This window comes from Erythrolamprus reginae, chromosome 6 (assembly GCF_031021105.1).
Source record: "Erythrolamprus reginae isolate rEryReg1 chromosome 6, rEryReg1.hap1, whole genome shotgun sequence".
Lineage (NCBI taxonomy): Eukaryota > Metazoa > Chordata > Lepidosauria > Squamata > Dipsadidae > Erythrolamprus > Erythrolamprus reginae.
Genome location: NC_091955.1, coordinates 90,925,443 through 90,938,784, shown reverse-complemented (window position 1 = coordinate 90,938,784; position 13,342 = coordinate 90,925,443). Strand labels below are relative to the sequence as shown.

General features: G+C 42.2%; 1 protein-coding gene across 1 annotated transcript in view; it reads right to left on the bottom strand.

The window, feature by feature from the left end:
• The window catches only part of ABCC9 (ATP binding cassette subfamily C member 9), a 69,319-nt gene that overhangs the window by 15,067 nt on the left and 40,910 nt on the right, over nucleotides 1–13,342 (bottom strand). Inside the window, exons 23-29 of the mRNA XM_070754980.1 lie at nucleotides 10,506–10,643; nucleotides 8,968–9,093; nucleotides 7,961–8,057; nucleotides 6,321–6,547; nucleotides 3,080–3,228; nucleotides 1,115–1,184; nucleotides 375–532 (exon numbers count right to left, since the gene is read on the bottom strand). Coding sequence (XP_070611081.1) covers nucleotides 375–532; nucleotides 1,115–1,184; nucleotides 3,080–3,228; nucleotides 6,321–6,547; nucleotides 7,961–8,057; nucleotides 8,968–9,093; nucleotides 10,506–10,643 — 965 coding nt within the window. The remainder of the gene's footprint in view (nucleotides 1–374; nucleotides 533–1,114; nucleotides 1,185–3,079; nucleotides 3,229–6,320; nucleotides 6,548–7,960; nucleotides 8,058–8,967; nucleotides 9,094–10,505; nucleotides 10,644–13,342) is intronic.

Below are 13,342 nucleotides of genomic sequence, written 5' to 3'. Positions count from 1 at the left end.
AGTAATAGTAAATACAGTGTTCCTTCATTTTTCACGGGTTCGAACTTCGCGAAAAGTCTATACCACGGTTTTTCAAAAATATTAATTAAAAAATACTTCGCGGTTTCCCCCCCCCATACCATGGTTTTTCCCACCCGATGACGTCATATGTCATCGCCAAACTTTTGTCTGCCTTTAATAAATATTTTTTTTAATAACATTTAATAAATAAACATGGTGAGTAATAATCTAAATGGTTGCTAAGAGAATGGGAAATTGTAATTTGGTTGGTGGGTTGGTGGGTGGGTGGGTGGGTGGGTGGGTGGAGGGAGGGAGGGAGGGATAGATAGAGGGAGGGAGAAGGAGAGGGAGAGAGAGAGAAGTGAAAAACTTACTTAGATGCAACTCTGAAGTATTTCTGGATGAAATAAAACGCTACCGCAAGAGGCAGGAGGGCAAGTAGGAAGTAGCGGGTGGCGTAGGAAATCATCCCGATGGCGGATAGACAGAGTAATGTTGAACGCGAGAGGGATTCCACAGTTGGCGGAATGTGCTGCAGAAAACATAAACAACAAATGTGATATCAAAACACAGCGTCTGCAGGGAAACAGCAGGCTCAGCTGGGTGGTGGGGTTAAATATGTCATCAGCTTAGAGCAGTGATGGCAAACTTTTTTTGGTTTACGTGCCAAAAGGGTGCATGTCCATGTGCTATCACGTGCACACGAGCCCACATCTATTCCCTCCCCACACTCATGCGCACTCCTCTGTGCTGCTCCTGCACATGTGCACAATCCCCCCCATGCCCGCAGACCTCATTAAAGCCCGGGATGGTGAAAAAGTGGCCAAATGGGCAAACGGATGTTCGGAAAAATTGACTTCCTGTTTTCCCATTGTGCTGTTTTTCACACGCTGGAGCCCTCAGGAAGCTTCCTGAAGCCCTGATTGCGAAAAAACAGCACAACGGGCAAACCAGAAGTCCATTTTCCAAACTTCTGGTTTTCCCGCTGTGCTGTTTTTTGCACTCCGTGGCTTCAGGGAGTATTTAACTCTGTCTAACCCTGCCTCCAGCTCTGCCTGGTCTTTCTTCTATAGCCATTTTCCAGTCATAGCATGCAACAAATCAAGGTGCCCACCTGATCAATAATATTTGTATCAGCAGAAAAACGGTTCAGAATTAGCCCCAAAGGTGTCATATCGAAGAATCTGTAAAGGGGGAAGGATCAGTAAAAATACAGAAAGAATGTTCCCAGTTATTTTGTTTTATAAACAATCATTTATTTTGTTTTATTTCCTTATCTTGCACTAAATTACGTGAGGTGCCATCTTTCCAAAATTGAACAACAAACCAATCTAAAGTGAAGGGGATATGGACAATGCAACACAAGGCTTTTTCTGGGGTGCTCCCCACATTTTGGGACCTTTTATTTGCAACTGTTTACAAAGTTCTGTCCTTCGGGACATTGAGAAGACTCCCAAAGTTGGCTTTATTCACCTTGCAGATGGTGTTGTTTTCCTAAAACCATGAGTAAACTATGGCTACAATTGGAGTAGCGTAGAAATTTAATAAAATATGATTGATTTGATTGATTGATTGATAGATAGATAGATAGATAGATAGATAGATAGATAGATAGATGATAGAGAGATATAGATAGATAATAGGTAGGTAAGTAGGTAGGTAGGTAGGTGGGTGGGTGGATGGATGGATAGATAGATAGATAGATAGATAGATAGATAGATAGATAGATTTATTCATTTGTCCAATACACAAATACATAGGAAGAAAAATAGACATGTAGTAATATATATAAGGGTAAAGTGAACTTAGAGGAGAGGATATATGAAAGAAAGAAAATATATATGATAAGTGAGAGAAAGGAAAGAAATTGGACAGGGGACGAAACGCACACAGTACACTTATATACGCCCCTTACTGGCCTCTTAGGAACCTGGAGAGGTCAATCGTGGAGAGTCTAAGGGAGAAATGTTGAGTGTTAGGGGTTAAACATAGAAACATAGAAGTCTGACGGCAGAAAAAGACCTCATGGTCCATCTAGTCTGCCCTTATACTATTTTCTGTATTTTATCTTAGGATGGATATATGTTTATCCCAGGCATGTTTAAATTCAGTTACTGTGGATTTATCTACCACGTCTGCTGGAAGTTTGTTCCAAGGATCTACTACTCTTTCAGTAAAATAATATTTTCTCATGTTGCTTTTGATCTTTCCCCCAACTAACTTCAGATTGTGTCCCCTTGTTCTTGTGTTCACTTTCCTATTAAAAACACTTTATTTAACCCTTTAATATATTTAAATGGTTGACACAATTGAGTCCGGCAATGAGTTCCATGCTTCGATAACTCGATTGTTGAAATCATATTTTTTACAGTCGAGTTTGGAGCGGTTCGTATTAAGTTTGAATCTGTTGCGTGCTCTTGTGTTATTGCGGTTGAAGCTGAAGTAGTCATTGACCGGTAGGACATTGCAGCATATGATCTTGTGGGCAATACTCAAATCGTGTTTTAGGCACCGTAGTTCTAGGCTTTCTAGGCCCAGGATTGTTAGTCTATTTTCGTAGGGTATTCTGTTTCGAGTGGAGGAGTGAAGGGCTCTTCTGGTGAAATATCTTTGGACATTTTCAAGGGTGTTGATGTCTGAGATGTGGTATGGGTTCCAGACAGATGAGCAGTAGTCTAGGATGGGTCTGGCAAAAGTTTTGTAGATAGATAGATAATAGATAGATAATAGATAGTGGGTGGTGGGTGGGTGGTGGGATGATAGGTAGGTAGACAGGCAGAGAGGCAGACATTATTTATTAAACTTAAATTCATGGAGATTTTGGGTAGCTAAATAAGTGAGTAGATGGATTTGGACAGATGGACCAACTCCTTTTGAGTTAACCAAAATCCAGTTATTTGAAGTGCTTCAATCTTCTCCACTAATCTACCAAATAGTGTCCTCAGCAATGATCAGATGTTTGAAGCATATCTCCCTAAAGATCCAGGCCCCGGCCACGAGACGCTACTTCTTTGCTCCTGGGCTCTCCTCAGAAGATCTATCAAGTGGCTCGTTCAAAGAGAACATGAGGTTTCTGTACCTGATGGGTCCGAGGATGATCTTGTTGAGCAGATCGTGATAAAGGTTCTTGGCAGCAGTGAGTCCCATCCATTCAACGGTCAAAGAGGTGATCAGGCAAAGGACAATACCCGCCCCACTGAGAATGCTGAACACTGCAACGTGGCATGTCTGTTCCAAAACAAGGGTACAAAAATTTTAAATTTATTTAATTTATTGATTGATTGATTGATTGATTGATTGATTTCTAGGCCACCCTTCTCCTCAGGGCGGCTTACAACATAATAATACAGTGGTACCTCTACCTAAGAACGCCTCTACTCACGAACTTTTCTAGATAAGAACTGGGTGTTCAAGATTTTTTTGCCTCTTCTCAAGAACCATTTTCCACTTACAAACCTGAGCTTCTGAAAATGTAACCAGAAAAGGCAGGTAGAAGCCTCCGTGGGGCCTCTCTAGGAATCTCCTGGGAGAAAACAGGGCCATAAAAGGTGGGGAGAAACCTCCGTGGGGCCTCTCTAGGAATCTCCTGGGAGGAAACAGGGCCGGAAAAGGCAGAGAGAAGCCTCCATGGGGCCTCTCTAGGAATCTCCTGGAAGGAAACAGGGCCAGAAAAGGCGGGGAGAAGCCTCCATGGGACCTCTCTAGGAATTCAAATTGTCAAGGTTCGTACAACTGACAAAAGGTATTCCTGCTTCTGTCCATCACTAAATACTTTGGCAGCCAAACCGACGAGCTGTGGAGTTTTCATGCAAACAACGGTGGGATTTTATTTAAGCCCCAAACATTATTTGCAGAAGTTCAATCAGTTTGCAAAAAAAACCAAAACAAAACCCGGCGTTCTTAGTTCAAGTCCCAGCCGGGCTTAAACACACTCTCCAAAGGGGAATTGAAATTCCTGCGATTGGTGAATGAGATCATAAGTTCACTTCTGAGAACTCTCTGAGTAAGCTGTGAGAAGTTTCCAGGAGCAGATGGGGCGAAAAAAAGAGAGAGAGGTTGCCTTGATTCTATACAGAATGTGCCTGTCACATTTTCTTGATCGCTTTAGAGGACAAGTTTATTTATTTATTAGATTTCTATGGATGCCCATCTCGGCAAAGGACTCTGGGCAGCTCACAATTAATATCGGGATGCGGGGAGCTATTTAACACCGAGTGCTTATTATTACAGCTTTTTCCCCCCTGCCCCTTGAAGGATTATCCCGAGGTATTTATAACCGAGGAATTATTTCTAATTTAAAACGGAGGAAAGTTTATTCAATATATGACTTTCTGCGTCGCTGCTGCAGCCGAGAGAGGCTTTGGCTGCCGTCCGGCAGAGTTTAATTCTAAAGTTTTGCAATTTGTCATTAATCTGACGTGAACCGAGGAACGAGACTAAATACATTAAAAGGTGACGTTAAGTTTTCGGTAAATGTTAAATTAGGCCGCACGTGCTCGAAGTCACTTCTCGTAACTTCGTGGATATTCCCTCTTGTTTCCTGGGCAACGGATGAGAGGGACAGATGGGTTTATATCCCTGCTTTATTATGATTATATTTTACAAATAAATCAAGATGGAAGACATATCCAACCGGGAGGGGGGAAATCCTCCCGATTCGCTCGTGCCTGTCAGTCGTCAGAGAGCCAGTTGCAAAGGGAGCATGAGGCTCCATCCACCAGCCCGGATGCTGCCATTTGGGCTCTTTTACCCTCTGAGCATGCACACAATGCTTTCCGCATGCACGGGATGTATGTAAAAGAACTAAAATAGCGGTGTCTGGGCAGGTGGGTTTTAAAAAAATCACTCGTTTCCTGCCACTCCCGGCGTCCTTCAGGCCCGCTGCCTCCAGAAATATATCAAATTTTGCCATATAGGCTTTCCAGGTCAACTTTTCTGGATCAAACAATTCCGGAGGTTTGGCAGCGGAGGGAGCAGCCGGAGTTTCCATGACAGGTTAAAGTTAATAGCGGAGGTTCAACCGCCTCATCGCCAATGAAAAATATTTGAAGCTAGTCAAACTGGTGAATTAGCAGTCTTTATTTTTCTTTAGTCAGAACAGGCAAGGAAAACAGATTGGTTACAGGTACAGGCAAAATCTCTCTCTGAGGGAAAGTGGTGCATCCCTAACTATATGTTTCGCAAAGTAACAAACCTCTTTTGACATGGTAACAAATCTCCCACCAGAATGAACAGCCAATCAGAAGCTAACATGCAAATACAAAACCTTAGGAACCTTTTCTCATTTATATCCACATATTTAACACCTTCCACATCCTCTTTTTCCTCGCAGCAACAATCCTGTGAGGTGGGTTGGGTCTCTGTTGCGCATGTGTGCATGTCCACACCTATCTGCATACTTGTCCACGCATCTCCAGGCAGGTCCATGGATGCACATACGTCTATGCATGCCTGTGCATGTATGCGTGCATGTCCAGTGTGTAACAGAAATAATAATAATAATAATAAATAAATAATAATAATAATAATAATAATAATAATAATAATAATAATAGCAGCAGCATTGGCATCCTTCAGTCTTGAAAGACCATGGTATCATGCTCTGGATTCCACATTATAATTCCACATTATCTTTAATAATAATAATAATAATAATAATAATAATAATAATAATAATAACAACAACAACAAACAACAACAGTCTTCAGAGAGTGGCGGCATACAAATCTAATAAATTATTATTATTATTATTATTATTATTATTATTATTATTATGTCTGTGCGTGTCATGTGCATGTGCACACATATGCTCATCCATGTCCATGCATGTATGTGCACGAGTGCATTTGCGTGCACATACACTTTTCAGCTGCTTTTCAAGTCCAGGCATGTCCATGCCTGCAGGTACACATGTCTGTGCAAGTCTATGCGTGAGCTTACGCATTATACATGCATGTCCATACATGTGTGCATGCATGTCCATGCTTGTCCTCTGCACGCATGTCAGTGCATGTCCATGCATGCACTTACGCCAGTCTGTGCATGTCTGTGTATGTGTGCATGCTTATCCATGCTTGTCCTATGTGCGCATGTCCATGCATGGCTTAAGCCTGTTAGTGCATGTCTGTCCATGCGTGCATGCATGTCCATGCATGTCCATGCATGCCTTGTGTATGCATGTGTACATGTTTGTGCATGTCCATACATGAGTGCATTTGTGTGCTGACACACTTTTCAGTTTGGGCCTGCAGACGCAATTTGGGCACTCGGTGTCTACCAGGTTCACCGTCCCTGCTGTTGGCCATGAAACCTTCCCTTACCTTTTCGGAGCAGAGCGTTTGGGTCTGATTCGTAGATGTCCACTGGGCCAGCCAAAAGTCAATGGCAACGATGACCGAGTGTTTCAAGAGTTTGGAGAAGATCATCAAGGAGAGCAGAAGAAAGCCACCCGAAGTGAGATAGAGCCAACAGGTCTTCCAGGGCATCTTCGTCCGGAGTGGCATTGCCGTGGACATGTTGTCATCTTCTTCCTCTTCCTCCTCTTCCTCTGAAAAAATTGCAGAGGCCATTGTACTTACAGAGGTCACTGAATCAGTTAACCTGGAGAATTTAGTATCTCCCACAAGATTAGCAGAGACGTAGGGAGATTCTAGGTAGTGACGGAGATTCTATTCTATTATAAATATCCCTCCCAACTGCTTCTCCTTTAAACTCCATCCCCAGGTGTGCCTTGTGAAGGGAACTGGGTCTCTTTCCTTTCTCGTAAGCCATGCAACCCATGTTGCTATCTTCTGCATGTTTCCTTGCGTACTTTAGGATAAAGAGGGGAGTGGGCCTTGGTCTTCATCTGAATCCTTTCTCTCTTGTTTTACCTCTCCCTGGCTTGCCCTTCCCCAGTTTCCTCCACAGCCAATGAAGCTGCTCTCCCCTCTCTGTCAGTTGTTCATCTTCAGTCTCAGATTCAGACTTAAGGAAAGAGGGGACGTACATCCCACTTTTCTATTGCCACTTTTCATCCAATTTTAGTCTTTTAACCGTTTAACAAATACTATTCACTAGTAGGTCACTCACCCTTCGCATCCTGGACACAAACTGTTTCAACTCCTACCCTCAGAACATTGCTACAGAGCACTGCACACCAAGACAACTAGACACAGTTTTCCACCCAAACACCACAACCCTGCTAAACAAATAATTCCCTCAACACTGTCGAACTATTGTACTAAGTCTGCACTACTATTTCTATTGGTTTTTTCTCATCATTCCTATCACCCATTTCCTTCCACTTATGCCTGTATGGCTGTAATTTGCTGCTAGATTTTTATTAATATTGATTGTTCCTCCACTGCTTATTTGACTCCTTTGACAATCATTAAGTGTTGTACCTCATGATTCTCAACAAATGTATCTTTTTCTTTTATGTACACTGTGAGCATATGTACCAAAGACAAATCCCTTGTGTGTCCAATCACCCTTGGCCAATGAAGAATTCTATTCTATTCTATTCTATTTATTTTATTTTATTTTTTATTTATTCATTTGTCCAATACACAAATACATAGGAAGAAAAATAGACATGTAGTAGTATATATAAGGGTAAAAGTGAACTTAGAGGAGAGGATATATGAAAGAAAGAAAATATATATGATAAGTGAGAGAAAGGAAAGACAATTGGACAGGGGACGAAAGGCACACCAGTGCACTTCTTATTCTATTCTACTCATAGCAAGTGTGTATGAGACCTACAAGGTTTCATGTTTATACCTTAAGTGTCTTTATTGGTTTTAAAAAGAATATTTCTCATATGGTTTTTGGGTACAGGTCTTAATCCGTATCTATTACATTTTAAATATATCATTCATTTCTCTATATAAATCTGTTAAATTATGTACATTCCTTAAGTGTATTTTCATGCATAAATTCAATTTTTTAACAAACAACAAAGTAACACCAGCATTACCTTCATCCTCGTCTTCCAGTTGTGTCTTTGATTCTCTCGGGTACATAGCTCTCCGGAGAGTTTTTCTTTCTAGAGTAGTTTGATCAGCTTCCAAATTCTGCATAGGGACATTAGATTTTTTAGTACATTTCAGTTGTCATTGGTAGACCTGAATGTGCTTCTTGTACCCTGTTTCCTCGATAGTAAGACACCCCCGATTGTAAGACGTATCGGGGGTTTCAGGGGGGTCGGCTAATATAAGCCGTACCCCGAAAGTAAGACATATGTCTTACTTTCGGGGAAACACGGGGGTATTGCCGGGGGGGGGAGCCCGATGACGTCGCTTCCAAGCTCCCCACGCGCCCCTTGCCTTCGCCTCGCCGCGGCGCCACCGCCTCTTCCCCGGCTTGGCAAAGCAAAGGACGGCGCTGGTCCAAAGCGAGCCGAGCGGGCGGCGGCTTGCAGCGAAGGCGCTCGTCCCAGCAACCGAGTCCTGCCGAGGCTCGGCTGCAAGCGGCCAGCGAGGCCGACCAGCTCCGAGGCGAGCGGCCAGAGCTGCGCCCTCCTTCACCCGCCTCCTTTCCGGCAGGCAGGTGGGGCTGCCCAACTGCGCAGAGCGGCTCCTCCCCTCCAGACACACGCTTCCCCGACACGCGTCTGTGGCTCCACGCGTGCACGCCGCTTGGAGCCCTGAGGTTGAACTTGGAAAAGGGCTCACGAGGCTCATGTCCCGCGGCTGCCCTTCTGGACTCTGGGGAGATGCCTTCGGGAACGCGACCCTTTCAATTTTTTTTCCAATGTAAGACATACCCCGAAAGTAAGACGTAGTGGGGCTTTTGGGGGTAAAAAGAAAGTAAGACACTGTCTTACTTTCGGGGAAACACGGTAGTGAGCACCGCAACCTTCGCAGGTCATCAGAGATAAAAAAATGAGAGATTTCCAATGAATACGATTTGGGTAGAAATGTCACTGAATGGCACCATGTATGGATCAAACTAAGCCTTCATTTTGCCACTCTTCACGTTTACCTTTTCGAGTTCCTGGTCTTGTCGGTTCATGAGCGTTTTCCAGTGATCGTACAGCTCCACATCATTAGTCTGGATGTCCTTCAGGGTCCCTTCTCGAAGAACAGTGCCGTCTTTCATAGCAATGATCTAAGGATTAAAAAGAGTCAGGAAGCTGATAGAAGAAGATGTTTGCAGCTGAGCTACACATGTTCTATCAATACCACAACTGGCTGAAGCTATTTGATAAATATTTGCTTATTAGGATGTTGGCAATCTATCTGTAGGTCAAATTATAAAAATATAAAAAAAATATCTAACTCTCATCTATTGCTCTGCCACTCTATCTGTCCATCCATTAATTCATCCTATCATCTATCTATCTATCTATCTATCTATCTATCTATCTATCTATCTATCTATCTATCTATCATCTATCTATCTATCATCTATCTATCTATCATCTATCTATCTATCTATCTATCTATCTATCTATCTATCTATCATCTATCTATCTATCATCTATCTATCTATCATCTATCTATCTATCTATCTATCATCTATCTATCTATCATCTATCTATCTATCATCTATCATCGATCTATCATCTATCATCGATCTATCATCGATCTATCGATCTATCTATCTATCTATCTATCTATCGATCTATCTATCGATCTATCTATCGATCTATCGATCTATCGATCTATCGATCTATCTATCTATCTATCATCTATCTATCATCTATCTATCATCTATCTATCTATCTCCTTGCCTTTCGCAAACTCCTTAAAACCCACCTCTGCCATCAGGCATGGGGGAACTGAAATATCTCCCCTTTGCCCATGTTGTTTTGGTGTTAGATTGATTGTGTGCTTGTTTTTTAATATTCTGGGGTTGTTTTTTAATGAATTTTTTAGCTTAAATTGTAATTGGATTGGTGGGTATTGGATTTGTTATTATGTATTGTTTTTACCTTGTTGTGAGCCGCCCCGAGTTTGCGGAGAGGGGCGGCATATAAATCCAATAAATCAAATCAAATCAAATCTACCTACCTACCTACCTACCTATCTATCTATCTATCTATCTATCTATCATCTATCTATCTATCTATCTATCATCTATCTATCTATCATCTATCTATCTATCTATCTATCATCTATCTATCTGTCATTTATCTATCTATCACCTATCTAACTATCATCTATCTATCTATCATCTATCATCTATCATCTATCTATCTATCATCTACCTATCTACCTATCTATCTATATCTGTCACTCTGTCACTTTTTCTGTGCATCCATCAAGCCATCCATCGATAATCATCTGTCTCTCTGTCTGTCTTATTGCTTTGTCACTCCATCTACCCACCACTTTATCCATCTATCCACCCATAATTGTCTGTCTGTCTTTCTGTACAGTTGCCTATTTACTGCTCTGTCGCTCTAACTATCCATTCATCCATCATTGTCCGTCAGTCTCTCTGTCTCTCTCTTGCTCTGTTGCTCTTTCTTTCCATCCATCCATCCACCCACCCACCCACCCACCCACCCATCTTACCCAGTCAGCATGTGGCAAATACTGTAGTTTATGAGTCACTAAAACAAGTGTCCTTTTGTCATCTTTCAGGAACTTCAGGATACCTTCTTGCATTAAGTGGTCACTGAGGTGAATGTCCAAGGCAGAAAATGGGTCATCCTGGAATTCCACATAAAAAATTAACAGAAGGTGACAAAAGAGATATTATATTCCATATTATTTTCTCCAGGACTTTTTGTTATCACTAACGTACTTCTGCGAGACTATAAAACATCACATTAATAATGGACAATACCTTACTCTCAGTGCTGATGGGTGGGGGAGAGAGATAGAAAAATATTACAAATCTCCTTCTGTAATCTTGTTATGCATTTTTAAGTGAATCAAGTGGTCCGTTAAGTGAATTTATCTTACCTCATTGAATTTGTAGCAAGATGCTTCAAAAGTCACAAATGGCAATCACATAACCCTGGTTTTCTGGGACGAGATAACTCAGCACAACGAGATATCACAGATTATTTTATTACAGGAATTCACATGATAACTCATGGTTATAATTGTGACGGGAAACTGATTGGATTGCATTGGCTGCCAATCAGTTTCCGGTCACAATTCAAAGTGTTGGTCATGACCTTTAAAGCCCTACATGGCATTGGAGCAGATTACCTCCAGAACCGCCTGCTACCGCACGAATCCCAGCGACCGATAAGGTCCCACAGAGTTGGCCTTCTCCGGGTCCCGTCGACTAAACAATGTCGTTTGGCGGGCCCCAGGGGTAGAGCCTTCTCTGTGAAGGCCCCGGCCCTCTGGAACCAACTCCCTCCGGAGATTAGAACTGCCCCCACCCTCCCTGTCTTTCGTAAACTACTCAAGACTCATTTATACCGCCAGGCATGGGGGAGTTGAGATAGCTCTTCCCCCTAGGGCATTACAAGTTATGCATGGTATGTTTGTGTGTATGTTTGGTTTTATAATAGGGGTTTTTAGTTGTTTTTTATTATTGGATTGTACATGTTGTGTTTATTATTGTTGTTAGCCGCCCCGAGTCTGCGGAGAGGGGCGGCATACAAATCCAATAAATTATTATTATTATTAATTATTATAATGTGATTCTTTTGCAGTATAATTTTTCCCATTGTGCAGGCAAAAAGAGGTTGAGTCGTCCCCAGCTCTACATATTGCTTCTATATTGCTTACTTAGTGAAGAACAAAGAACCCGCTGGAGATACAAATACATGCCATCCATCTAGCACCAGAATTTTGATCATGTGACCATGTGGATGCTCCATTAGTTGTAAGTGTGAGGACCTGTTGTAGGTTACTCTTTTCAGTGTCATTCAAATGGTCACTTCAAATGGTCACTAAACAAATGTGTTCTGACACAGCTCCTCAAACATGACATACCCTCTCAGTCTCACCTGTGGGACCCATGCCATAGGTTCGCCATCACTGGTGTAGGGTTTCCTGCCTAAGCAGGTGATTGGACTAGAACAGTGTTTCCCAACCTTGGCAACTTGAAGATATCAACAGTATCAACAGTAGAGACCTTCAAATTTCTAGGTTCTATCATATCTCAAGACCTAAAATGGTCACCTAACATCAAAAACATCATCAAAAAAGCACAACAAAGAATGTTCTTTCTGCGCCAACTCAGGAAGCTCAAACTGCCCAAGGAGCTGCTGATTCAGTTCTACAGAGGAATCATTGAGTCTGTCATCTGCACCTCTATCACTGTCTGGTTTGGTGCTGCAACCCAACAGGACCGACACAGACTTCGGAGGATAATCAGAACTGCAGAAAAAACAATTGCTGCCAATCTGCCTTCCATTGAGGACCTGTATACTGCACGAGTCAAAAAGAGGGCGGGTAAAATATTTACTGACCCCTCGCATCCTGGACACAAACTGTTTCAACTCCTACCCTCAAAACGTCGCTACAGAGTACTGCACACCAAGACAACTAGACACAAGAACAGTTTTTTCCCGAACGCCATCACTCTACTAAACAAATAATTCCCTCAAAACTGTCAGACTTTCTACTAAATCTGCACTTCTATTCTACTAGTTTTTCTCATCATTCCTATCACCCATTTCCTCCCATGTTGACTGTATGACTGTAACTTGTTGCTTATATCCTAAGATTTTTATTAATATTGCTTCTTCATTGCTTATTTGACCCCTATGACAATCATTAAGTGTTGTATCACATGATTCTTGACAAATGTATATTTTATTTTATGTACGTTGAGAGCATATGCACCAAGACAAATTCCTTGTGTGTCCAATCACACTTGGCCAATAAAAATTCTATTCTATTCTATTCTATTCTATTAGGCAACTTGAAGATATTTGGATAGCTGGCTGGGGAATTCTGGGAGTTGAAGTCCAAATATCTTCAAAGTTGCCAAGGTTAGGAAACACTGGATTAGAAGACCTTCAAGGTCCCTTCCAATTGGTTGTTGTGGTGGTTGTTTGAGTATTACCTGCATTCTGATTTCATGCCTGTCTTCACATCCTCCTCCAACTGCTTCCAATGAACAGGCTGAAAATCTGGACCAGCGTTTCTCAACTTTAGCAATTTGGGGAACTCTGGGAGTTGAAGTCCACACGTCTTGAAATTGCCAAGGTTGAGAAACACTAACCTAAAGCGTTTTGGATGCAACCTTGTTCTGCTGCACGAATCCCAGCGACCAGTTAGGTCCCACAGAGTGGGTCTTCTCCGGGTCCCGTCAACTAAACAATGCCGCTTGGCGGGACCCAGGGGAAGAGCCTTCTCTGTGATGGCCCCGGCCCTCTGGAACCAACTCCCCCCAGAGATTAGAATTGCCCCCACCCTCCTTGCCTTTCGTAAGCCTCTTA